The sequence below is a fragment of the Macaca mulatta genome, chromosome 16 (genome assembly GCF_049350105.2).
Source record: "Macaca mulatta isolate MMU2019108-1 chromosome 16, T2T-MMU8v2.0, whole genome shotgun sequence".
NCBI lineage: Eukaryota > Metazoa > Chordata > Mammalia > Primates > Cercopithecidae > Macaca > Macaca mulatta.
Genome location: NC_133421.1, coordinates 88456041 through 88482780, shown reverse-complemented (window position 1 = coordinate 88482780; position 26740 = coordinate 88456041). Strand labels below are relative to the sequence as shown.

Sequence of the window (26740 nt, the reverse complement as noted above, 5' to 3'; positions counted from 1 at the left end):
TCCTGGGTTGGACTCATACCCAAGGATGGCAGTGGGAAGATTGTGGTCCCGTTTCTCTCTGTCAGGACTGCTGTGCTTTGTTCCGCAGCCTCCTGGAGACAAGGCATCCCTTCCTGGGAGCTGTCCGTCTGGACCTGAGGGAGCTCTCTGTGTGGGCTCTGCTGCGCTGTGAGCCTGCAACGGTAGGAGCCCTCCCGGTACCAGTGTCCACAGACCACCCGACGGAGAGGCTTTGAGGCTTCTCTATATCGGAACCTCTTTGGTGACATTCCTGACCAGCCCTGCGAGAGAAACGACAGTGTGTGTGTGAGCAGAGGTGGCTGCACGCCTGCTGGACATCTTCGCCGGGCTGTGCCTTCTTGTGTTCATAGACGGTGGTCTGTGCTGGCAGAGGCTGCTCCCCCCCAGTTGGGGCTATCGAGAGAGTGGGGGACGGTGGCCACACGTCCCCCAGGTGATCTCCTGGTGCATGGCTGGTGGCTCTTGGCGAGCCATCCCTTGCTCCTCAGGGCTGGCGCCACCGTTGTGTCTGAGCCCACCCTCCCCTGCTTCCTCGGTGGGGCCCCTTCCACTGTTGGCCTTACCTGTCCTCAGAAAGGAAGAGCCGACTCCACCCAGCCAGCTCTCCCTTTTATGGAACTCGAGAGGGTGGCCCTACTGTGCAGCCCTTCCTTGTGAGTAACTCTCAACTGTCCTGGAGAGCAGAGGCTGTTTGGGGTCAGAGGAGGCCTCGGTATTACCTGCGAATACATCTGCTTTCCAGGCTGCTATTTATTCTGAGACGACTGTGCTGTAGCTTCCCTTGCAGCTGCAATACCCCACAGGTCTTCACTGAGGTGGAGGCCTTGGGGTAGAATTCTCCATTTATTTTACTACTTAATACAAAACATTTATTTTTGACCAGTCCTGTGGCTTCCATTAGCAATATGTTTCCTTTCCCAAATATGCAAATAGTGGCTTTGTTTGCTCAATTTTGTGAGTGCTTTGGAATTTAAATGATTGTATAACTCAAGAAGATTACTTTTCTATCTTGCTTAAGCTGTGCCTGCCAACTTGTAATTTAATAAATACAGGAAATCCTCAGAGAAGGTGATATTTTCAAGAAAAAGACAAATGCCCTCATAGTAGTGGGAAGTGTGAAGGTGACCGTGAACATCCTTCCTTGTTGGGTCTGTCCCCGTCCTTTCCTCCCGGAGTCGTCGCAGGTGGAGATGGACGTGGTGTTGGACTTACATCTCCTTCAATGTGGCTCTGCTGGGCCAGAGGCGTCCTGCTGTCCTGGGTGGCTGCCTCACTGTCTGCACCTCCTCTCCCTGAGGCAGCTTAGCGTCCTGCCTTCATGCTTGGGGCCTGGGTGGTTACTGCTGTGTAGATGGAATTACTTTTTTCATATGGGAAGATACATTTATTTTTCCTATGTGGGTGAGTGTCTCTTTGGATTTTCTTCTGTGTTTACGTTTCACTTAGAAGGGCGGGAGAGAATCCAGCTCCTGTGGCCACCTCTGTCCCAGCAGCAGTGAGTGGAGGTCCGTCCGCCTTGAGCTGGTCAGGGTGCCCTCTGCTCTCCTGCGGACCGATCTCTGAATGTTGAAAGATGAGGGCCCGGCTTCTGTGCTCTGGCTTCGTAACTTATCTGGGAGGGAAAGCACATGCCTTCACGGGCAGGGTATGTTCCTTTTCTTCTCGGGGTGGTGACTTGCATTCCTGTGTGAACTGTTCCCTCTGCCATGTTTTTCATGTGATGTTCTCCAGTGGAAAATGTTAGTTGTCTGCTAGCACAGAATTTATCTCCTTTTCTTTCTCTTCTCTCCTCCAAATCAGTCTCTTCCCTTCTCCACTAGACAACTGTAAAACTTTTTCCTGAGGAACATACATTCGTTAACTCTTGGGCAGTGGTGAGCACGAGACGACTTTCTGCAGTGTTTATCAGTGTCGGGTAGAGTCACGTCCCTTCCCTCCAAAGAAGTCATCAACCAGACAGGGAAGGGAAAGATGAGGCCCAGAAAAAAGATGAGGCCCAGAAAAAAGATGAGTTCAAATTCTAGGTCACGTGCACGTATGTAAGTAAATATCGATAACCCAAGCCTATGTCGTAGCAGTCACTTGGTTGACTTAGGATCTGGGTCTGTTTAATTTTGTGCTTGGGAATGGAGCTGGAGGGAGTGGGGCCTGCGTACAGCAGCTGCCTCTCCCGGGTCCTCTCACTCACCTGCCCTGTGTCCTGGTTGCATGGCCGTACCTGTCTATATGCAGAGGTCTGTGTCCCGTCCTCTGCACCTCCTCTCTAGGGGCCTGAGAGCCCCACATGTTGCCACGATCTTGGTGCAATAAAATACTCTGTTTTTGTGAGTTCTGGGTCTTTGTTTTTTCATTTGATTTTTTTTTTTTAAAGGTACATCCCCACCAGGGTCTCGCTGATTCTACCTGTCCTGGAAGTTGAGGTTGGGCTAGGAGGGGCAGGTAGGTCCCTGCAGGGAGCCCAGTGTCCAGGAGGTTACATTTGGCAAGAGCAGCCCTAGTGAATGGGTGACCAAGAGGCCGAATGCACCCCGGGGCGCAGGCGGGTTGCAGTGCATCGGGTCCTGTTGAGAATGCTGCTCTGTAGCCCTGTTACCTGATGTGTGTGGCTCCCCACTTCTCCCTTCAGCAACTTGGAAGCAAGCAAGCTTTCTCCACCCCAGGGTGTCCACCAAACACAGGGCATCATGTTTTCACTTCTCTTTAGGGGCTTGGCTGGGCACCCCAAAATGAGGACAGCCAAGTAAGAACAAGTGAGGTGAGGCAGCTCCTGGACCCAAACCAAAGGGGTGGCAGAGTGGGGCACACTGCTGACCCAGAGGCCTTCCTGCCAGCCAGGCTGTATCTGAAGGCATTTGCGTTGTAGTCTGGGCAGCGGTTGAGGGGGTTCTGAAGCTTGGAGAGGTGGTGATCTGACACCAACGCTGGGTGCAGTGGTTACATGGGTGAGGCTGTGGTTTTTCCATTATTTTTTTTTTCATTTTCTTTTTCTTTTTTTTTTTCCAAACAGTGTCTCCCTTTGTCGCCTAGGCTGGAGTGCAGTGGCATGATCTCCGCTCACTGCAACCTCTGCCTCCCCGGTTCAAGCAGTTCTCCTGCCTCAGCCTCTCAAGTAGCTAGGAGTACAGGCACGGATCACCACGCCTAATTTTTGTATTTTTAGTAGAGACAGAGTTTCACCATGTTGGCCAGGCTAGTCTCTAACTCCTGACCTTATGATCTGCTTGCCTCGGCCTCCCAAAGTGCTGGGATTCTAGGCGTGAGCCACTGCACCTGGCTGATCTCCATCTCTTGACCTCGTGATCCACCCGCCTTGGCCTCCTAAAGTGTTGGGATTCCAGGCATGAGCCACCGTGCCCGACAGGCTTTTCCATTCTTAACTGCCGTTTACCAAACACTAGGGCCACTTCTGGGTGAGTGTAAAAGTGAACACACGCAGAGTCCCACCGGCAGGACTGACGGCTCCAGGGCAGGGCGAGCGCTGTTAGGGAGATGCCGGGAGGCCATGAGGAGCCTGTCATGAGCTCTGCCTGATGCACCGTCTGGTGAGGTGACATTCTGAAAGGGGGTTGGAAGTGGAGCCGGCCAGCAGGACTCAGCTGGCTAACCGTAAGTCAGGTGCAAAAGTGCAGGGCAGGTTTTGGTTGACAGTTTGGGCAAGAAGGGTTACCAAGGTCTGATGTACCAAGGTACTCCTGAGGCTGATAGTGGATTCCAGGATGTCTGATGGCCTGAAAGGCGGCCAGTGGAGCGCAGAGGACAGCAGGTGAGGATGACCAGCCACTAGGTTGGCTGAGAAGTGGCTGAGGCTAGAGCTAAGAGATTGGCATTAGTAGCAGAGGCTAGAAGTGAGGTCACTTGGATATTTAGGAGATGGACTGACTCGAGGTGAGGTGGCAGATACGGTGGAAGGTTCTGGGTGGAGTTTAAGATGATTTCTGCTGGGTTGGTTAGTTGGGTTTAGAGGCCAAGTGGTAGCCAGGGAAGCAGGTGGCTCACTGATGGTTTCAGGAAGGCCTTTAGGTGGTGAGATTCAATCTGACACAGTTGATGTGTTGGCATGTTACCAGAATGGAACCCAGGGAGAATCCTAGGCATGGGAAGTAGGCAGTGGGTGGGCTCCGAGTCTTCCAGTTAGGAAAAAGCCCAGGTGTCTGGACACTGGGCAATCAGGTGGGCATCCATTTGTCTCTAACACACTATTAGGGCTCATTTTAACTGTGACAGTGACCTTCAGGCCACTTTAACACTGGATGGTGCTGTGAGAATTGCTGCCTCGAGTCTTGGTAGCTTGGACAACCTCAGTGCAGATGAGGATGTGAGTACACCGAGGGGGTGGTGGTAAAGGAGAACTGTGGGCACACAGGTCACGTGACATGCAGAGGGGCAGCTTTCTGTGTCTTATCACCTGAGCTGACTCCCAGGAGCTCACACTCTTGCCTGCAGGTGGCCCTGCTGCTGCTTCGTGCAGATCCCGGCTTGGCTTGGCCCCCTGCTCCTTCCACATCTGGACTGGGGATGACACTTGGAGAAGATCATCCGGGTGCCATGGATTTGGCTTTCAGGGCTGTCTGGCTGCCCTTCTTCGTTAGGCTCTGCCTGCCTTTTGGGATTTCTGCCCTTGGTCTTCAGGCAACTCCTTCCTCTCTCTCCCATTCTTTTCAGTGATCCCTGCAAACTGTTTTGCTGTCTCATTGTGTATGTGCCCACTACTCTTGGTAAGTGACTTCCGAAGCTACCTCAATAATTCTTATCCCACCCCAGAATTAAACAACATGGGAAAACCAAAGCTAAAGCCAACTCCTCTCCCTCTGTTCCCTTCTCCTTCTTACCTCAGGGTTCTCGGTGTTCATGGGGCAGCAGGAGCACCTGGGGAGAGGCATTCGACACTGACAGAAGTAGAATCAGAATCTAGGGGTGAGGCTTGGGCATCAGCATGTAAAACCTCCTCAGGGGGATCGTAGTGAGCAGCAGAGTTGAGAGTTGCGGTCCTGGTCCCTGGTCTCAAACTCCAGTGAGCACCAGAATTGCCAGGGGCTTCTTAACACACCAGTTTCCGGGCTCCTTCCCCGGCATTCTGATTCAGCAGGTCTGGGATGAGGCGTGAGAATGTGCGTGTCCAATAGTCCCCCGGGCTGCTGCTGGGCAGACCCACTGTTCTGATCTGATGCCTCCCAGAGGGCTGGGTGGTTGGTGTGGGAGAGCGGGAAGGAAGTGTAGTACAGGGGCTGTTCCTCCATCCTCCGGGGACCTCTACTGGAGATGCTGGATGAGGTGCCCCCTCTGTGTATGCTGGCACCCCACCTGTGCCCTTGAGGCCAACCTCTTCCACCCTGGGGACCTTGCTCCATTAATTACCCTGTCTGCTCCCGTGTCTCACTCTTCCCTTCCCTTAGGAACATGTTCAGGCGTCTCCCATCCTAAAAAGCCTGCGTTTCCTTGTGTCCCCTCTCAGCCACCCTCTCTCCCTTAGTCGACATTCAGTTTGCTCTGTGTTGACTCTCCGTGGTTCTTAGTCTAGCTTCTGCCATCATCACTCTTCAGTGACCTAATTCCCACACTTGCCACCGACTTCTTGCCACGATTTGACACTGTTCACCTCCGCACCCCGGAGAGCTCCTCTAAGATGTGAGTCGGTTGCATTTGATGCACACTCTAGATCAAGCCCAGAATCAACTGATCCAGTCAACACATCCCACTGAACAGTCGACCGATCCACCCTGTGTCGGGATCTCTACTGTAGACACTCAAAAGTGGTGCCCCCTCAGTATAGGATCCTGGCCTCAAATAATCCTCTTGCCTTGGCCTCCCAAAGCATTGGGATTACAGGTGTGAGCCACTGTGCCCGGCCCCAAGGACAATCTTTTAAGGCAAGAAACCAGAATCCAATCATTCCCGACATAAAGTTTCCCACTCCTGTTCAGAGAATTAGTCTCCTCTATTTTTCGATCCAGATCCCCCTGCCTCTTCAGCCTTCCACAGCCCCCTGGAGGCCTCTGGGCAGCTGTCCGGCCCGTCGTTCTGGGATCTCAGAAAGCACTCCAGGCACTGAGGAAATTGCCCCATGAGAGGGCCCTGAGATTTAAAATGTGCTTGTTCTTAGCAGAATCTGTCCTGAATTGTTGCTTATGCAAGTTGCTTTCTCAAGGGGAAACTGCTGTATATTTTTCCTGCTTTAAAGGGATTAAAGTAGGGCCAGGCTGGACTCAGGTTTGAATCATGACTTCCTATAGAAAGACGGCCAGGGCCAGGCGCGATGGCTCACGCCTGTAATCCCAGCACTTTGGAAGGCTTAGGCAGGCGGATCACCTGAGGTCAGGAGTTTGAGACCAGCATGACACAACATGGAGAAACCCCGTCTCTACTAAAAATACAAAATTAACCGGGTGTCGTGGGCGCATGCCTGTAATCCCAGCTACTTGGGAGGCTGAGGCAGGAGAATTACTTGAACCCGGGAGGTGGACGTTGTGGTGAGCTGAGATCACACCATTGCACTCCAGCCTGGGCAACAAGAGTGAAACTCCAGCTTAAAAAAAAAAGAAAAGAAAGGCCAGATTGGGAATCAAGACTTGTGTTCTAAGGGGTCTGCCATGAGTTAGCATCATGAATTTGCTTTTCTCCTCTAAAATGCAGATTAGATTCAAATCATGACTGTCAGCTGTCACTCTCATGATATGTGTCCTGCATGTGTGTGTTCATTGGTTTTCTCCCTGTCTGCTTCATTTAGGAGGGTGTTGATTAGAGGAAGCAATAGGACACGGCTGCCAAATATCCATTAGAGATTGAGTGAGAAACTCGTTACAAGATTGCCAGTCCCTTAAGTAGGATCTAGTTATTTAGGTAGCTTCTTACCATCATGAGACCAGATTTTACATGGCAAATACTTGCTGTGAAATGTGTGTAGGGAATTCAAGTTATTTTACATAAACCAATGATTTTTTTTAAGGCCGTTTTAAAATGAATGTGTTGGCCAGGCACAGTGGCTCATGCCTGTAATGCCAGCACTTTAGGAGGCTGAGGTGAGAAGATTGCTTGAGCCCAAGAGTTCGAGACCAGCCTGGGAAACGTAGTGAGAGCCTGTCTCTACAAAATTATTATTATTATTATTTGAGATAGATAGAGTCTCACTTTGTCGCCCAGGCTGGAGTGCAGTGGCGCGAACTCGACTCACTGCAACCTCCGCCTCCCGGGCTCACTTCATTCTCCTGCCTCAGCCTCCCAAGTAGCTGGGACTACAGGCGCCCGCCACCACGCCTGGCTAATTTTTTGTATTTTTAGTAGAGACCGGGTTTCACTGTGTTAGCCAGGATGGTCTCGATCTCCTGACCTCGTGATCCACCCGCTTCGGCCTTCCAAAGTGCTGGGATTACAGGCGTGAGCCACCACGCCTAGCTTCTACAAAAAATTTAAAAGAAATAAAAATAAAATGAACGTGTCAACTGTGTCAACCTTTATTATCCCATGGGAAGAGTTGAGATTGTTAAAATGTACCTCATGTAGTTTTTTGTTGTTACTATGTTACAAATGATCAGTGTTTAATGTACCTCCCCTCCCCCTTTAAAATGTATTATTCTGGCTGGGTGTGGTGGCTCAGGCATGTAATCCTACCACTTTGGGAGGCTGAGGCGGGTGGATCACCTGAGGTCAGGAGTTCAAGACCAGCCTGGCCAACATGGCAAAACCCCATCTCTACTAAAAATACAAAACTTAGCCATGCCTGGTGGCACACACCTGTAATCCCAGCTACTCAGGAGGCTGAGGCAGGGAGAATTGCTTGAACCTTGGAGGCGGAGGTTTCAGTGAGCCAAGATCGTGCCACTGCACTCCAGCCTGGGCGAGAGAATAAGACTCCATCTCAAAAAAAAATAATAATAATGCCAGGCATGGTGGCTCGCACCTGTAATCCCAGCACTTTGGGAGGCTGAGGCAGGCGGATCATGAGGTCAGGCGTTCAAGACCAGCCTGGCCATCATAGTGAAACTCTACTAAAAATACAAAAATTAACCGGGTGTGGTGGTGGGCACCTATAGTCCCAGCTACTCGGGAGGCTAAGGCAGGAGAATCACTTGAACCCGGGAGGTGGAAGTTGCAGTGAGCCGAGACCGCGCCATTACGCTCCAGCCTGGGTGACAGAGTGAGACTCCGTCTTAAAAAAAAAAAGAAAGAAAGAAAAAGAAACCCCACCTCTACTAAAAATACAAAAATTAGCCAAGTGTGGTGGTGGGTGCCTGTAATCCAGCTACACAGGGAGGCTGAGGCAGGGGAGTCACTTGAACCTGGAAAGTGGAGGTTGCAGTGAGCCGAGATCGTGCTGTTGCACTCCAGCCTGGATGACAGAGTGAGACTTTGTCTCAAAAAAAAAAGAAGGTATTATTCTGTCATTTTCTGTCTTATGTGGCTACACAGTTCTTTTGGCAAGGCCCAGCACTTACCAGTCACCCAGTAAATATTTGTTGAATGAGTGAACTGGAGCAGTTGCTGAAGGCAGCACGCTTTGTGACTGTGCATTCGGACCCTGCTCAGAAAACAGCCAGTCCACCCTCCTTCAAAGTCAGTGGCTCCATAGTCTACACTGCACTAATTCCCCTTCACATTGCCTTCCCCGAGCCCTACCCGCACCCCCTTTGTTTTTCTGCGTGAGTGAAAACATTTTGGTGAAGTCTAGCAGGAACTAGAGCACTAGCTCCTCTATTTGAAGTGAACGCCCAAACCATGGCACGTGGCCAGCTGTCTTTTGGGTGGCACAGGAACAGTTGGTGACAGCTGGATACAATCAAGTTCCATTACAAACAGATTTTAAGTGCCATTTACACACAGAAGAAATTGCAAGCTTTAGCAAAATAAAATCTGAGGGTTTTCAAAGCAAGACAATGCCCCAATCCAAGCCTGTATGAGCAGTTCGCTTTGCAGCCTCTTGCAGGGATTAACACCCCTTCTTCACCAGTGCTTCACCTTCCCTGCAAGGTCTGTGCTACAGAATTAGCAAGTCCAGAAGGCTTGCTCCCTGGCAGAGCTGCTGAGTCCTCTGTCTTCTATTTATTCACTTTTTGAAGACACCTAAATTAAAGGCCTGTCTAACCACTGTTCAGCCTACTCCTGGATGGGAGGTGTCAGAGGCTGACTTCTAGAAAAGCTGCTACCTCGAGGTCATCTCTTTCACTTGGTCTCAGGGGGTACAAATCACACAGTGATTGGGCAAGTGAAGGCTGGCATGCCCAGTTGAGCCTCATCTCTCTCTCTTTTTTTTTTTTTTTTTTTTTTTTTGAGACCAAGTTTTGCTCTTGTTGCCCAGGCTGGAGTGTAATGGTGCAATCTCAGCTTACTGCAACCTCCACCTCCCAGATTCAAGCGATTATTCTGCCTCAGCCTCCCAAGTAGCTGGGACTACAGGTGCGTGCCATCACGCCTGGCTAATTTTTGTACTTTTAATAGAGATGGGGTTTCGCCATATAGGCCAGGCTGGTCTCGAACTCCTGACCTTGTGATCCGCCCGCCTCGGCCTCCCAAAGTGCTGGGATTACAGGCATGAGCCACCACACCCAGCTTCACATCTCTTTCATGAAGCCAGTGTTGTCCCCAGACATCTCAGTCCTCAGTGTCCCTCCTGTCCCGATCTCTGGCAATAGGCAGCATTCTGGTCTTGGCAGAGGGGAATGACATCAGGTAGTGGCTGACAATTCTCCCCTTGGTGGAGGGGAGGCCATAGATGATGTCCTAGTGTCTGGTGGTGTTTTTTTGTTTGTTTGTTTTGTTTTGTTTTGTTTTTTTGAGACAGAGTCTTGCACTGTCACCTGGGCAACAGTGGCGCAATCTCGGCTCACTGCAATCTCTGCCTCCCAAGTTCAAGAGATTCTCCTGCCTCAGCCTCCCGAGTAGCTGGGATTACAGGTGCCCGCCACCACGCCCGGCTACTTTTTTGTATTTTTAGTAGAGACGGGATTTTACCATGTTGGCCAGGTTGGTCTCGAACTCCTGACCTCGTGATTTGCCTGCCTCTGTTTCCCAAAGTGCTGGGATTACAGGTGTGAGCCACCATGCCCGACCTGGTGTCTGGTGTTCTGATGGCCTCAGCAATACCTACCCCATGGACGTGAGTCTCTCCACATCTCGTCCTTGGCCCTTCCTTCCTTCATGCCTTCTAGCAGATGGGGGTGAGCTGTCTGTTGTTCCTGTAGCACACAGGGTTGAGGTGGGCATCAGTCCTGCCTTTCTTCTGAGATCCTCCAGTCTGCACTTTCCGGAAGCTGGGCACCCCTACTGCCCCACTCAACCAGCTGGGAGAACATAAAGGTAACGAAATAGAATTACTTGTTTTAGAAAAAGGAACCAGGGCCGGGCGCAGTGTCTCACGCCTGTAATCCCAGCAGTTTGGGAGGCTGAGGCGGGCAGATCATGAGGTCAGGAGATCGAGACTATCCTGGCCAACATGATGAAACTCCGTCTCTGCTAAAAATACAAAAATTAACTGGGTGTGGTGGTGTGCGCCACCTCCAGCTACTCAGGAGGCTGAGGCAGGAGAATCGCTTGAACCTGGGAGGTGGAGGTTGCAGTGAGCCAAGATCGCACCACTGCACTCCGGCCTGGCGACAGAGTGAGACTCTGTCTCAAAAAAAAAAAAAAGAAAAAGGAACCAGATAAAATGTGGGCATTTGGAAGAATTGGAAGGTACAGTGAAGCATAGTATCTATATGGTAAACAGCTCTGAAAGTTTACTGTGAAAATTAAAATAATGAATCTGGTCGGGTGCAGTGGCTCACGCCTGTAATCCCAGCACTTTGGGAGGCTGAGGCGGGTGGATCACGAGGTCAGGAGATGGAGACTAATCCTGGCTAACACGGTGAAACCCCGTCTCTACTAAAAATAGAAAAACTTAGCTGGGTGTGGTGGCGGGAGCCTATAGGTTCCAGCTATTCAGGAGGCTGGGGCAGGAGAATGGCATGAACCTGGAAGGGGGAGCTTGCAGTGAGCTGAGATTGTGCCACTGCACTCCAGCCTGGGTGACAGCAAGACTCCGTCTCAAAAAAAAAAAAAAAAAAAAAAAAAAAGGCCAGGCGTGGTGGCAGGTGCCTGTAATCCCAGCTACTTGGGAAGCTGAGGCAGAAGAATTGCTTGAACCCAGGAGCTAGAGGTTGCAGCGAGCAACATATCTTTTGTTGTGACGTGACTCAACCCATAACAGTATGGAAAGGTTCTCTTCTCAGAGGTAAATGTGGCTCCCAATCTCCTCTACCCCGAGGATGATGAGGCAGTGCTGGTTCACGAGAGTGGAAGCCTCTAGAGCTTGGGGCTTTCCAGCTGCTCTTCATTGCCCTGTGTGTTCCCAACACATGAACAGCACCCCTAACAGAGATTTGTTCAGTGACTGAATATACATCTGTAAACCTATAGCATGTATGCAAGGATTTTGATTACAAATGGTTCTGTATTATATACCACTGTTCTGACTTTTTCACTTACAGCTTGGAAACTGTCTTCTGTTGGTAATACAAAAATCTGCTTCTATCTCTTGAAACCTGGGAATGCTCCCTTGTATGAAAGTATCCTAATGTAGTTAACCTGTTTGCTATTGACGAACTTTGAGGTGGTTCCTGAAGATGTTTTAAAACCATAGTATAGGGCTGGGCGTGGTGACTCACACCTGTAATCCCAGCACTTTGGGAGGCTGAGGTGGGTGGATCACCTGAGGTCAGGAGTTCAAGACCAGCCTAAAATCCCGTCTCTACTAAAAATACAAAAATTAGCCAGACGTGGTAGTGTGTGCCTGTAATCCCAGCTACTCGGGAGGCCGAGGCACGAGAATCACTTGAACCTGGGAGGCAGAGGTTGCAGTGAGCCGAGATCATGCGCCATTGCACTCCAGCCTGGGCGACAGAGCGAGACTCTGTTTCAATTAAAAAAATAAAAAAACAGCTAGGCGCAGTGGCTCACACCTGTAATTCCAGCACTTTGGGAGGCTGAGGCAGGCAGATCACAAGGTCAGGAGATCGAGACCATCCTGGCCAACATGGTGAAACCCCGTCTTTACTAAAAAAATACAAAAAAAAATAGCCGGGCGTGGTGGCGGGCTCCTATAGTCCCAGCTACTCAGGAGGCTGAGGCAGGAGAATGGCATGAACCCAGGAGGTGGAGCTTGCAGTGAGCCGAGATTGAGCCACTGCACTCCAGCCTGGGCAACAGAGCAAGACTCCGTCTCAAAAAATAAATAAATAAAATAAAACTGGTATAAGCATAGGAAAAATGTATTTTGGGTTACCGCTGCTTAAAACCTTTCTAATTCTTTTTGAGATTAGGCAAGGCAGGGAAGCTGAAGGGGGAATGTTTCGGGAAAAACTCTCAAACTATGGTCTGCTCTCACCTCACAACCATCCTCATAGAAGACTGCTCTGCCCAGAGGCATGGGGGTTTATTCCCACATATTAAGCAGTGGACACCACCTGGGGGTCCTCTAATCCAGTGCAATTCAGACTCTATCTGGAGTGAGCTCAGATCTCACAGGTTGAGGGCTCAGTCCCCAAGACTGCACTTGTGACACCAGTCACAAGTCTCCGCACTTGTCACACCAGTCACAAGTCTGGGCCTCTGGAAGTTCTGAGCGACCAGCTTAAACTTGGGATTTCTATGATTCCCCCTCTTTGGGTTTGATTAATTTGCTGGAGCCACTCACAGAACTTAAGGAAACACATTTCGTGGTTTTTTGTTTTTTGTTTTTTTTTGAGACGAAGACTCACTCTTGTCCCCCAGGCTGGAGTGTGATGGTGTGATCTTGGCTCACTGCAACCTCCACATCCCGGGTTCAAGCGATTCTCCTGCCTCAGCCCCCCGAGTAGCTGGGATTACAGGTGCCCGCCACCACGCCAGGCTAGTTTTGGTATTTTTAGTAGAGACGGGTTTCACCATGTTGGCCAGGCTGGTCTCAAACTCCTGACCTCAGGTGATCCACTCGCCTCCCAAAGTGCTGGGATTATAGGTGTGAGCCGCCGCACCCAGCCATTTAGTGGTTTATAATAAAGGATATTGCAAAGGATACAGATGTAGAGATGGGGAAGGGGCACAGGGCTTCCAAGCCCTCCCTAGGCACCACCCTCCAAGAACCTCCACATGTTCAGCTATCCTGGCCCAGTTATTTTGGGTTTTTATGGAAGCTTCCATTCCCCAGGGCACAAAGCAGGACCCTTTCTGGGGAGGGTCTTAAGACCCACAATCAAAAGGTGGGCAAGATTAAAGTCCTGCCTTGGGGCGGGTGAAAGAACAAGAGAAGGTCAGAGAGATTGTTTCCTGAGGCCTAACCCAACATTTTAACAAAAGACTGTAACAAGAGCTTAGGGAGGTACAAGCCAGGAACAGTGGAAAATACCAGAGGGTGGCCAGGAGCAGCAGCTCATGCCTGTAATCCCAGCACTTTGGGAGACCAAGGTGAGTGGATCGCTTGAGCCCAGGATTTCACGACCAGCCTGGACAACGTGGCAAGACCCTGTCTCTAAAAAAAAATAAAAATAAAATATTAGCTGGGTGTGGTGGTGTGCAACTGTAGTCCCAGCTACTCAGGAGGCTGAGGTGGGAAGATCAATGGAGCTTGGGAGGTGGGGGCTGCAGTGAGCCATGAGCCACTGTACTCTAGCCTGGCCAACAGAGCGAGACCCTGTCTCAAAAACGAAACAAAACCAAAAACTGTAAAATACCACAGGAAGGTACCAACTTAAAAAAATTAGTTGTCAAGTGGATCAACCACTAAGGACTTACAAACCACAGCAAAACTTGCAGGGAGCCCAAACCCGTTTTAAAGGTTCTCTGAAGAATCAGTGGATGTGGGGGAAGAGGTCTGGGTTAGAATCCACAGCTGCAGTGGAGTCCCGTGGTTCCTGTCTACCTGCCACCGGCTCCTTCTCATTATGCTCCAGGGGCTGGGGACGCAAATTCAAGATACAAGAGTGAAACTGACTTGACTCCTGCTTGCAGGGACGCTTCCTTTTGAAGCCTGGGCTTCCAAATGTCATGCAAAGATAACAACTAAAGGACCTCTCTGGCTGGGCGTGATGGCTCACGCCTGTAATCCCAGTGCTTTGAGAGGCAGTGGTGGGTCGGCCGGGCGCGGTGGCTCAAGCCTGTAATCCCAGCACTTTGGGAGGCCGAGACGGGCGGATCACGAGGTCAGGAGATCGAGACCATCCTGGCTAATATGGTGAAACCCCGTCTCTACTAAAAATACAAAAAACTAGCCGGGCGAGGTGGTGGGCGCCTGTAGTCCCAGCTACTCGGGAGGCTGAGGCAGGAGAATGGTGTAAACCCGGGAGGCGGAGCTTGCAGTGAGCTGAGATCCGGCCACTGCACTCCAGCCTGGGCGACAAAGCGAGACTCCGTCTCAAAAAAAAAAAAAAAAAAAGAGAGGCAGTGGTGGGCGGATCACCTGAGGTCAGGAGTTAGAGACCAGCCTGACCAACATGGCGAAACCCCGTCTCTACTAAAAACAGAAAAAGTAGCTGGGCGTGGTGGCGCACGGCGGTAATCCCAGCTACGTGGAGGCTGCAGTGAGCCGAGATGTGCAGCTTCACTCCAGCCTGGATGACACAGTGAGACCCTATCTCAAAAAAAAAAAAAAAAAAAAAAATCTCTGATCATGAATGTGATCTAATGGAGCAGCTTCTGTGTTTCTTTGACAGTGATCCATGGTCAGGGACAGCCATACCCAGTGAACACATGCATGCATTCATTTGCAACCAGAACAAACAGTCTCTGTATTACGTGTGATGGACTACAATTTTTTAAAAATTCTATTTTCTTTTCATCTAATAAGTATTTGTTTCATAATCATTAAGAGTCATGACCTGCTGTTTGAAAAACACTTCTTTTTTTTTTTTTTTTTTGGTAACAGGGTCTCACTGTGTGCCCCAGGCTGGAGCACAGTGGTGCAATCATAGCTTACTGCAGCCTCAACCTCTCAGGCTCAAGGAATCCCTCCCACCTCAGCTTCCCAAGTGGCTAGAACTACAGGCATGTGCCACTATGCTCGACAGTTTTTAATTTTTTGTAGAGACAGGGTCGCTCTATGTTACTCGGGCTGGTCTTGAATTCCTGCCCTGAAGCAGTTTTCCTAGCTTGGCCTCCCGAAGTACTGGAGTTGTAGGCATGAACCACTTCACCCAGCTGAAAAACACCAATCTAATGGAACAATGTAAGGGAACAGAATTTGTAAACAGTTATGTTCTCTGCTAATCTGTGACTAGCAGTGATACCAGTATCCCTCCCTCTCCAAATCTATTCAGTTGGTGAATTCAGCTAAGAGGTCTAGAGTGCTGATAGTAAGAATTAACATGCCATCTGAATCGCTTTTCTTCTGGAGTTCTGGTCATTGAGCAAGAGCTGAGGTGGTCTGGGACTTGCATACTGTTAACGGAAGAAACCCAGCTCGAATATACCTTGAACCTTCTGGTGAGTCTGGGGTTAGAAGTGAAGTAGGGAGTGAAACGGAGAGGATGGCACACGCTGGGGGAGAGGCCCAGTGCTCCATTACCCCATGTGATGGACGGTTTGAGAAGATTTGCCAGGTCAATGTGGGGTCAATTCTAAAAGTGTCCTAAGTCTAGGCCAAGAGGAACAAAATGCAGCTGGGTCTCTGACCTAACACGCCTAAGCCCAAGGGCACATTAGGGTCAAAATGTGACTCCCTACTCTAAGGTCACCAGTAAAACTGGACAATCTGGTAAAATCAATGAAGGTTAAGATCATGAATCCAGCCAGGCATGGTGGCTCACACCTGTAATCCCAGTACTTTGGGAAGCCAAGGAGAAAGGATCGCTTGAGCCCAGGAGTTTGAGACCAGCCTGGGAAACCTAGCAACCTCCATCTCTACAAAAAACACAAAAATTAACCTTAGGTGTGGTGGCCTGTGACTGTAGTCCCAGCTACTCAGGAGGCTGAGGTGGGAGAACTGCTTGAGCCCAGGAAGCAGAGGGTGCAGGGAGTCGTCATGGTGCCAACTGTACTCTAGCCTGAGCAACATGAGTGAGACCCTGTCTCAAAAAAAAAAAAAAGAAAAAAGAAAAATAGTAAAACTCAGGACAGGAGGGCCCACAAGGAAAGTGTTCTGTGGCTTTTACTCCCGTTTTTTGGTTGATCCGAAATTTCCCAGCAGTCCAGGGATCTCTGTGGAGTTCTCAGTGAGTGTTCTGTGTAGGGTGCAGGAGCCACAAGTGACTGCAGGGGGAAAGGCAGGTTCTGGGGCTGGCATTCTGCAGCAGTGGATTTCTCCTCTGTCATAAAGAAACAGGAGGCCAAGCGTGGTGGCTCATGCCTGTAATCCCAGCACTTTGGCAGGCCGTGGCGGGCCGATCATTTGAGGTCAGGAGTTCAAGACCAGCCTGGCCAACAAAGCGAAACCCCGTCTCTACTAAAAATACAAAAATTAGTCGGGCGTGGTGGTACATGCCTGTAATCACAGCTACTCAGGAGGCTGGGGCAGGAGAATCTCTTGAACCCGGGAGGCGGAGGCTGCAGTGAGCCGAGATCGCACCACTGCACTCCAGCCTGGGCAACAAGAGCAAAACTCGTCTCCAAAAAGTAAATAAATAAATGAATAAAATCCAAAACGCTGGGACTTGAAGTGCCCTCCTTTCAATCTTGACCCAGGTAACTTCAGGACAAATAAAAGGAAGTAGAAGCAGTAAACTTACGACATTTAATATGTAAAGGTTCTGAACACAAGAGTAAATGAATTCAAATAGCTTTTGTGGCCTTTCGCCAAGGACCGGGCCCTCCCAGGCAAGCTGGGGCCGGGTCTGACCTTCGAGGTTGGCGTCAGCAAGGACCACCCTGCCCTTCAGTGGCCGGACACGACCTTGGGCTTTCGTGCGGCCAGGCCAACTCCGCCACCCCGGATACCTGCACCGCCCTTGCGAAACCGAAACCTGCTCGCCGCCCCGCGGAGGCGGACGGGGAGGGTCCTCGGGTGGGGGCGTGGTCTAGAGGCGGGGCCAGCGGCCGGGCAGGGGAGGTGCCTCGGGTGGGCGCGCGTGCGCAGACTGGAGCCTCGGGAGGCGGCCGGGTACCCGGGGTGCGGCGCGCGCGGGAGGAAGGCGGGGCCTCGGGCGAGGGGCGGGGCCTCGGGCCGGGGGCAGGGGGCGGGCGCAGGCGCAGGCGAGGGCGGGCGGGGCGCGGGGCGCGCGGCGCAGGGGGCGGGGCTCCGAGCCGGGCTGAGGCGGGCGGGGCTTCGAGCCGGGCTGAGGCGAGCGGGGGCGCGGGTGGCGCGGCGGGACACGAGCGGAGAGCCGGGGCTCGGAGCCCGGCGCCCGCACCATGGAGGAGGACGACAGCTACGGTCAGTGCGCCCCGGCGGCGGACGCGTCGCCCTCGCTGCCCCTAGTCTCCTCCGGGCCCGGCCGTCCGGCAGCGCCTGCGGCGGCTGGCGTTTCCCGGGGACACTGGTGCGGGACGGGGAGCCCGGGGCGACCGGCGGGCGAGCGGTGCACGGGGCCCCCACGGGGCAGGGGTCGCAGGGGGGTTTTGAGGGATGAGGGTCGCCGGGACCGGGGTCGCCGGCGGCGCTGAGGGATGTGGGTGGCCGGGGCGGGGGTCACAGGCCGGGCTCGCGGTCTCGCGGGGCCGGGGGTCGCCGCGAGCTCTGAGGAATGAGAGTCGTTGGGGTCTCTGGGCAGGATCGCGGGGGCTCTGAGGGATGAGAGTCGTTGGGGGTCACTGGGGTCCCCGGGGCAGGGGTCGCAGTCTGGGTCCAGGGGCGCCAAGGGGTGGGGGTCACTGACCCTGCCGCCCCTCTGCGGGGCTCGGAGCGGACGCGCGGATGGCCGGGCCCGGTTCCCCGCAGTTTCCGGCCGCTCCCGGCCTCAGCGAGTTGTGCCCGGTCCATGTCTTTGTTCAGAAATGAGAACGGGGAGCGGCGCCGCCGGCGAGGCGCGGGCTCCGGGACGGCCCTGCCCGCGGGTGTCTGGGCCCGGCCGCCGCCGGTCCCGTGCGTCGCCGCCTGCCGAGACGCGGGTGTGGAGCCCGAGGGGGCCCGCGGTGGGGACGCCGCTCCGCCGCCGACTGGAGACTTGACAAGCGGAGCCGCTGTCCCGCTCCCCTCGCTCCCGCGCACTGAGGCTGCTGGCCCCAGCCAGGGGTGCCTCCCTCCAAGAGTTTGAAATTGTAGGGGTTGCAAAAGGTTATTTGACATGCTGTAGTTAATTAATGTTAAGTTTGTTCATAAGGAATTAAAAGAAAGAATGGGAAATAGAACAAGTGGTGAACTTTTGTGGTTTGCTAGCAAAGTACAAATAAAGCAGAACTGTGTGGCCAAATGGAACCCAATTCTAGTTTAATAACTAACGGAACATTTTTCTTTCTTTTTTTTAAGAGACAGGATCTCGCTCTGTCACCCAGGCTGGAGCATAGTAGCGTGATCGTAGCTCAAGTCAGCCTCTTGAGTGGCTGGAACCACACGCACGCCACCATGCCCGGCTAATATTTTATTTTATTTTTATTTTTATTTTATTTTAATTTTTGAGACAGAGTCCTACTCTGTTGCCCAGGCTGGAGTGCAGTGGCGCCATCTCGGCTCACTGCAACCTCTGCCTCCCAGGCAAGCTGAGCTATTCTCCTGCTTCAGGCTCCTGAGTAGCTGGGACTACAGGCGCGTGCCACCACGCCTGGCTAATTGTTGTGTTTTTAGTAGAGACTGGGTTTCGCCATGTTGGCCAGACTGGTCTTGAACTTCTGACCTCAGGTGATCCACCCGCCTCAGCCTTCCAAAGTGCTGGGATTACAGGCGTGAGCCACCGCGCCCAGCCCTAATTTTCTATTTTTTTAAAAGATGGGGTCTTGCCGTGTTACCCAAGCTGGTCTTGAACTCCTAGGCCCAACCAATCCTCCCACCTCTGCCTGCCACAGTGCTGGGATTACAGGCGTGAGCCACTATACCCGGCCCACTTGTTACCTTCTAAGTAAACAAGTAAAAGCAGCGTGTGCGGCTTTTTTGTTGTTGTTTGTTTTGTTTTGTTTTTGAGACAGGGTCTAGCTCTCTTGTGCAGGCTGGAGTGCAGGGGCGCTATCATAGCTCACTGCACGCTCTGCTTCCTGGCCTCAAGCAATCCTCTCACTTCCCTTCTCAGCCCCTCCAGCAACCTGGACTACAGGCCCGGGCTACCACGCCCTGCTAATTATTTTTATTTTTTTTGTAGAGAGAGAGGTCTCCCTGTGTTGCCTAGGCTGGTGTCAACTCCAGTTCCTATCTTGGCCTCCCAAAGTGTTAGGATTACAGGCATGAGCCACTGCTCCCAGCCTCCTTTTGTGATTAAAAGAAAAATCACCCACTGGCTGGCCCCAAAAGATTGTTCAGCCCCTCCAGATTTCACTCCTGCCCACTGCTGAGAAGCCGGCAGCAGTTTTGCCTGCTGCTCTTTTCTCTGCCTCCTCTTGCCATTTAATTTCCCTCAGATCCCAGTGTCCTGCCTACCAGGCGTTCGTGGCCTCTCTTGTGTTCTTGCCTGCTGCAGTGGGCAGGAAGCTCTTGGTCTGGTTGCTTTTCATACAGTGAGTGCTTTGCCACCAGGCATGACATTTTGCTCTTGTACTTGAAAGAGGTGAATGGAAGCAGGGGGTGTTCGTTTCCTAAACCTGTTATATTACCACAAGCCTGGTGGCTCAAAACAACATACATTTGTTTCAGGGTTCCGCAGGTCAGAAGTCCAAAATAGGTCTCACTGTGCTAAAACCAAGGTGTCGACCAGGCTGGTTCTTTCTGGAGGCTCAGGGGAGAACCCGTTTCCTTACCTTTTCCAGCTTCTAGAGGCCACCTGTGTTCCATGGTTCATAGTACCCCTTTCCATCTTCAAAGCCAGCAGGTAGCATCTTCTCATTTCTCTCGACCTCCTACCTCCGTCTTATTAAGATCCTTGTGATTGCAGTGGACCCACCTGGATAATCAAGGATAAGGATTAGCAACCTTAATTCCATCTGTTACCTTAATTCCCCTTCTGCCAAGTGATGTAACCTATTCACAAGTTCTGGGGATTAGGACCTGGACATCTTTAGGGGCTATTATTCTGTCTGCCACACACCAAGATGAGAAAGTTTATAAGTTTATTCTTCTCCTTTTTTTTTTTTTTGAGACGGAGTTTCATTCTTGTTGCCCAGGCTGGAGTGCAATGGCGCAGTCTCGGCTCACTGCAGCCTCTGCCTCCCAGGTTCAAGCGATTCTCCTGCCTCAGCCTTCTGAGTACCTGGGATTACAGGCATGTGCCACCACGCCCGGCTAATGTTGTATTTTTAGTAGAGACAGGGTTTCTCCATGTTGGTCAGGCTGGTCGCAAACTCCTGACCTCAGGTGATCCCCCTGCCTAGGCCTCCCAAAGTGCTGGGATTACAGGCATGAGCCACTACGCCCGGCCTATTCCCCTTTCTAGTTTTAAATATCATCCTTTTATTTTGGAGGAACTAAAAAGATTGAATTAAAGGAGATTCCCCATCCATAGGGTCACCACACAAAAAGTACCTGATGGTGTAAGATGATCATATGAAGAATAAGACTCCCGAGTTCTTTAAGGTTTGTGTTAGTCTCCAGAATTGTCCATTTCCCTCATAGGTTTCACAAAGAATTTACCGTGACCAAATCCCACATTGTAAAAGGAAATGTGTGTGATGGATTTATAAAGCATATAGCATGACGTGTTCAGACGTCACCTCAGAACTTCCATTGTTTTCTTCTAAACAAACTTTTTACTTTTATTTTTTAAAATAGATGCAGAGTCTCACTATGTTGCGCAGGCTGTTCTGAAACCATCCTCCCGCCTCGGCCTCTGAAAGTGTTGGGATTATAGGCATGAACCACTGTGCCAGGCCTAATTAAACTTCTTTTTCTTTTTCTTTCTTTTATTTTTTTGAGATGGAGTCTCACTCTGTTGCCCAGGCTGGAGTGCAGTGATGCAATCTTGGTTCACTGCAACCTCTGCCTCCTGGGTTCAAGTGATTCTCCTCCTCAGCCTCCCAAGTAGCTGGGATTACAGGCACCTGCCACCACACCTGGCTGATTTTTGTGTTTTTAGTAGAAACGGGGTTTCACCATGTTGGCCAGGCTGGTCTTAAACTCCTGACCTCAAGTGATCCGACTGCCTTGGCCTCCCAAAGTGCTGGGATTATAGGTGTGAGCCACCACTCCCGGCCCTAAATAAACTTTTTAAACCTTAATTTTTTTTTCTTTTCTTTTTTTTTTTTTTTTTTTTGAGACAGTCTTGCTCTGTCACCCAGGCTGGAGTGCAGTGGCACAATCTCAGCTCACTGCAGCTTCCACCTCCTGGGTTCAAGCAATTCTCCTTTCTCAGCTTCCTGAGTAAGGGGCACTACAGGCACATGCTATCACATCTGGCTAATTTTTGTATTTTTAGTAAAGATGGGGTTTCCCCATGTTGGCCAGGCCGGTCTTGAACTCCTGACCTCAATTGATCCGCCTGCTTCAACCTTTCAAAGTGATGGGATTACAGGTGTGAGCCACCACACCCAGCCTAAACCTTAATATTTGGTTTTCAGAATAGTGAGAAACATTTCTTATAGTGTTAACTTTGTGTGCTGTTTCAACAGTACTTCCTGTGCTTTTGCCCCTGTTCCTGCCGTGTAAGTTGGTAATGTTTTGTGAATCAGCCTAGGACAGGTACCATTGTTTTTAGAAATCTTTTTCTTTCTTTTTTTTTTTGTATTTTTAGTAGAGATGGGGTTTCACTGTGTTAGCCACGATGGTCTCGATCTTCTGACCACGAGATCTGCCTGCCTCAGCCTTCCAAAGTGCTGGGATTACAGGTGTGAGTCACTGCACCCGGCCTTAGAATTCTTTCTTGAGGGAAATGCATTGTAATTTCCTAGCTACCTTTTAGTATTAAAGAACTTTTGGAACACAGCTCATTGATAATATGCTGTAGAAAGAGAGCCTTAGAGTTTCTCTGTTCAATTAAAGACAATTTCAAAAACCAACAAAAAGGCTTTCTCAACTCCAATACTCTTGTATTCACTAGATAGGGACAGTTTGGTTCAGACTACACCTATGTGGGATATGTTTTTACTGGTTCATTTATTTATTTTTGAGACAGAGTTTCACTCTTGTTGCCCAGGCTGGAGTGCAATGGTGCGATCTTGGCTCACCGCAACCTCTGCCTCCCGGGTTCAAGCAATTCTCCTGCTTTAGCCTCTCAAGTAGCTGGGATTACAGGCATGCGCCACCACACCCCGTTAATTGTGTGTTTTTAGTAGGGACAGGGTTTCTCCATGTTGGTCAGGCTGGTCTTGAACTCCCGACCTCAGGTGATTCGCCTGCCTAGGCCTCCCAAAGTGCTGGGATTACAGGCAAGAGCCACCGCACCCGGCCTACTGGTTTCTTTTAAAAAAAAAAAACAGTTTATGGCCCTGTGGAGTCCCACCAGACAAACCATTAACTTACAGGAAATACTGTGGTGCTCAGGAAAAAGAAAAAAAATTGTAAAAATTAAATTTTGCATACATTCTCTTTATAACATGCATACTGTGTGTCCTTTTTTTTTTTTTTTTTTTTTTTTTTAAGGGAGAGTCTCGCTCTGTTGTCCAGGCTGGAGTCCAGTGGCACGATCTTGACTCACTGCAACCTCTGCCTCCTGGGTTCAAACGATTCTCGTGCCTTAGCCTCCTGAATAGCTGGGACTACAGGCGTGTGCCACCATGCTTGGCTAATTTTTTTGTATTTTTAGTAGAGGTGGGGTTTCACCGTGTTGGCCAGGCTGTTCTCGAACTCCTCGCCTCAAGTGATCTGCCCACCTCAGCCTCCCAAAGTGCCAGGATTACAGGTGTGAGCCACTGCGCCTGGCTTGTATGTGCTGTTACCGGTATATATTTCTGTGTAATAATGTTCAGGGTTGTAAACAGAAAGCCACATATAATGCACTTTAAGGGGGTATTTGAGGGATTTTCCAGAGAGTATGTTCATCCTGCTGCTCTGTAATGGTCATCATTTTGGGGCTAATGACTGCAGTTGCCGTGATTCATTTATGGACTTCCTTTTTAAGCATAATTTCTTTTTTTGTTGTTGTTGAGACAGAGTCTTACTCTGTTGCCCAGGCTGGAGTGCAGTGGCATGATCTCAGCTCACTGCAACTTCTGCCTCCTGGGTTCATGTGATTCTCCTGTCTCAGCTTCCCAAGTGGCTGGGATTACAGGCGTGTGCCACCACACCCGGCTAATTTTTGTATTTTTAGTAGAGACAGGGCCTACATGTTGGCCAGGCTGGTCTGAAACTGCTGACCTCAGATGATCTGCCCACCTCAGCCTCCCAAAGTGCTGGGATTACAGGCATGAGCCACTGCGCCCAGCCTTTAAGCATAATTTCTTTTTTTTTTTTTTTTTTTTTTTGAGATGGAGTCTCACGCTGTTGCCCAGGCTGGAGTGCAGTGGCGCGATCTCGGCTCACTGCAAGCTCCGCCTCCTGGGTTCACGCCATTCTCCTGCCTCAGCCTCCTGAGTAGCTGGGACTACAGGCACCCACCACCGCGCCCGGCTAATTTTTTGTATTTTTAGTAGAGACGGGGTTTCACTGTGGTCTCGATCTCCTGACCTTGTGATCCGCCCGCCTCGGCCTCCCAAAGTGCTGGGATTACAGGCTTGAGCCACCGCGCCCGGCCTAAGCATAATTTCTATATAAACATTTAAAATGAAAGTTGCCGGAGTCTAGCATGTTCATTATAGCAAATGCATGTCTTATTTTTGTTCCTTTCAAGAAGTTAGCTTCAATTAGGGAAGTTGTCAACAAAGAATTTAAAAATAATTTTTAGGTGAGTTTTCAAATGAAAAGGAAGAGAGGTCTGCAAATGTCCTTTACTTATTCAGCTTCTGAAATACCTTACTTTTTATTTGCCTTTGATGTAATTTTTATATTGAGTTCCCAGATTCATCATCTAAAGCAGGAAAGGTGGAACTAATTCATTATCTAAAGCAAGAAAGATAGAACTAATTTTAAGTTAAAATATCAGTGTTTTCAGCAAGAGTTAAAAACAGTAGGTTTCACTTTCTGTGTAGAGGAAGAGTGGTGGGGTAAGACATTCAAGAAAATTGTTCATTCGCATATTTCAGGAAGCATTGAGGTGCAATTGCATAAAAACATATCTACTGTCTCTGGCTTTGGCCTTTGAGGGAAGGATATGAGGGAATACTCAGGGCAGGGGTAAAAAGAAAAAAGACCCCTAGCACCCGAGGCTTTCAAGATCACTTTTAATCAGTAACTTCTGTCCATCTCTCCCCTTCCCCTACCCTCATCGTTCCCCTCAAGCCTCATGGGCCACTGGAGGCTGTCAGGGTGTTCAGCCTGGTTTCTGTGCCAGGTTAGGTGTGGTAGGTGTGGTGTCATAACGCACAGGGGGACCTCAGGAGGACTAACCCTGTGGTCTGTGGATGGTGTGATGCCTCGGGAGCTGGGGTCACTGCAGGGGTGGGTGCCTAGTGGCACAGAGGGAAAAGCAGGAGCAAGTCGAGGGCCGTTACGCCAGCCACAGATGGCGGGCTGTCTGAGGGAGCAGTGCCTCATGGCAGTTCTAACCCGATTTCCCATACCGAATGCTCTGGTAGGTACTTCGGGGGTTTGATAAGAAAAGAGAGTAGTTTCTTCTGTGTTTTAATGGAAAGGAGTTTTATCACAGGCATACTCTTGAGTGTGTACCATGGGAAATTTGGGAACATTTCACATGTATGTATTACAGTTTGTGACCAAAGACTGGATAAAAGGAGGATTTATGTTGGAATTATAGGAAGAGCTATCATACTGTACCATGGAGACCTGTGTGTGGGTGGTGAAAAGATTCAACAAGAAAAATAAAGTCTGGGCAGTGGCATGTCTGGGTGCTGCTGTGGGCTGCGGAGAGGAGCCTGTTGCATTTAAGAAAGATTTGCCTTTTCATCACCATGTCTCCAGAACGGGCATGGTGCCTGGGATGCTACAGAGGCAGCTCAGCAGCTGTGGAGGGAATAATGGATTGAACCAAGTTCCATCTCGTAAAAAGTTAATATATGGTGAGTTTGAGTTTTTTCCTCAACTCTCCATTTCAAACAGAAACCAGAACACTTCTATACATGTTTGACCCCATGCAGAACCCATTTTCTTTGTTTTTGTGTGATATGGATGACTTCCGTTGTTCTCAATCTTAGTTACTAACTTACTGATGTGCCTTTATTGAAAAGAACACAATTATTTGCAGTGAACACTTTCTTAGAAAATCTGGAACATAAGGTTGCCATAATTATACACACTTTGTGGTCTTTAAGATATATTCTCAGGGTGACATGAACATGTCAGAGAGTATAAACATTTTTGGAATTCTTGATGTCTGGTACCAACTTTTTCCAAAAGGGCTGTACCAGTTTACTCTGTTCTTAGCAATGTATCAGTACACGCACTTGGAACAGTGCAAATGTGCCCCCAGTGAGGATCAACAGGTTTCAAGGGTTTTTTTTTTTTAAAAACAAACAAACTGAATTTGGTAGTTACAAATGGTGACTCATTAAATCTACTGATTACTAGCTAGATTGAAATTTTTTTTTTGCATATTTGTGTATTATGAACTGGCTATGTCATAAGGAATGATGATTTATTTACTTAACTGAGGTTAACTCTTTTCTATCAAATAAGGTGATTTACAGGTTTTTGTCATTCTGATGTTTTAAGCATGGGGAAAATGTATATCAGTTTTGACTGGGGTCTAGTTTAGATTTTGGCTAACTCCAACAGTCGTTTACCTTTCTTTTAATTTTTCTTTCAAAGATGGACGATCTCTCAACCCATATATTGTCTTCTGGCCAACTACAAAATGTTTCCTTACGAGGAGAAATTGTGAATTAAATAGATATTTTTAAAATTTAATTTTCTTTTTTTTCTTTTTTTGAGATGGAGTCTTGCTCTGTTGCCCAGGCTGGAGTGCAGTGGCACAATCTCGGCTCACTGCAAGCTCCACCTCCTGGGTTCAAGCAATTCTTGTGCTTCAGCCTCTTGAGTAGCTGGAATTACCCGTGCCCTGCTGATTTTTTTATTTTTAGTAGAGATGTGGTTTCACCATGTTGGTAAGGCTGGCCTCAAACTCCTAACGTCAGGTGATCTGCCTGCCTCCGCCTCCCAAAGTGCTGGGATTACAGGTGTGAGCCACTGCTCCTGGCCGATAGATTTTTTTTTTTTTCGAAACTATAATTTTTCTTTTAATTAAATAGAGCAGGGTCTCACTATGTTCCAGGCTGGTCTTGAACTCCTGGCCTCAAGTGATTCTCCTGCCTTGGCTTCCTAAAGTGCTAGGATTACAGGCATGAGCCACCATACCTTGCTGTGAATTAAATAGATGTTATTGGTCTGGGTTTTAATGATAAACCATTCAGTTTCGGGCTGGGCATGGTGGCTCATGCTTGTAATCCCAGCACTTTGGGAGGTCGAGGTGGGCAGATCGCTTAAGCTCAGGAGTTCAAGAGCAGCTTGGGCAACATGGTGAAACCCCATCTCTACTAAAATACAAAACAAAACAAAAAATTAGCCGGGCATGGTGGTGCTCGCCTGTAATCCCAGCTACTCAGGAGGCTGAGTCACTAGAATCACTTGAACCTGGGAGGCAGAGGTTGCAGTGAGCTGAGATCATGCCACTGCACTCCTGCCTGGGCAACAGAGTGAGACTATGTCTTAAAAACAAAACAGGCCAGATGCAGTGGCTCACACCTGTAATCCCAGCACTTTGGGAGGCCGAGGCGGGCGGAT

The 26740-nt window shown here is 49.8% G+C and overlaps 2 protein-coding genes and 1 long non-coding RNA gene across 29 annotated transcripts in view; all 3 read left to right on the top strand.

The window, feature by feature from the left end:
- Window positions 1-2349, top strand: part of USP36 (ubiquitin specific peptidase 36) — a 44756-nt gene extending 42407 nt beyond the window's left edge. For 18 of the 24 annotated variants that reach the window (XR_013407397.1, XM_077973079.1, XM_015120481.3 and 15 more), the window contains one exon: window positions 89-2349. The gene's annotated coding sequence lies outside the window, so the exon portion shown is untranslated. Of the gene's footprint in view, window positions 1-65 lie in introns of all 24 variants that reach the window. The other 6 variants (XM_077973089.1, XM_077973086.1, XM_077973078.1 and 3 more) reach the window with 1 other exon arrangement.
- A 634-nt stretch (window positions 2350-2983) lies between these two features.
- Window positions 2984-10644, top strand: LOC144336006 (uncharacterized). Its single transcript, XR_013407398.1, has 2 exons — window positions 2984-5847; window positions 10041-10644. It is a non-coding gene; the product is annotated as an uncharacterized LOC144336006 (long non-coding RNA).
- A 6562-nt stretch (window positions 10645-17206) lies between these two features.
- The window catches only part of CYTH1 (cytohesin 1), a 106127-nt gene continuing 96593 nt past the window's right edge, over window positions 17207-26740 (top strand). For 2 of the 4 annotated variants that reach the window (XR_013405739.1, XM_077968917.1), the window contains exon 1: window positions 17207-17329. Coding sequence is in view for 1 of the 4 variants with exons in the window: in NM_001261797.1 (NP_001248726.1) it covers window positions 17308-17329 (22 nt within the window). In the remaining 3 variants the exon portion in view is untranslated. 4 annotated transcript variants of the gene reach the window in all.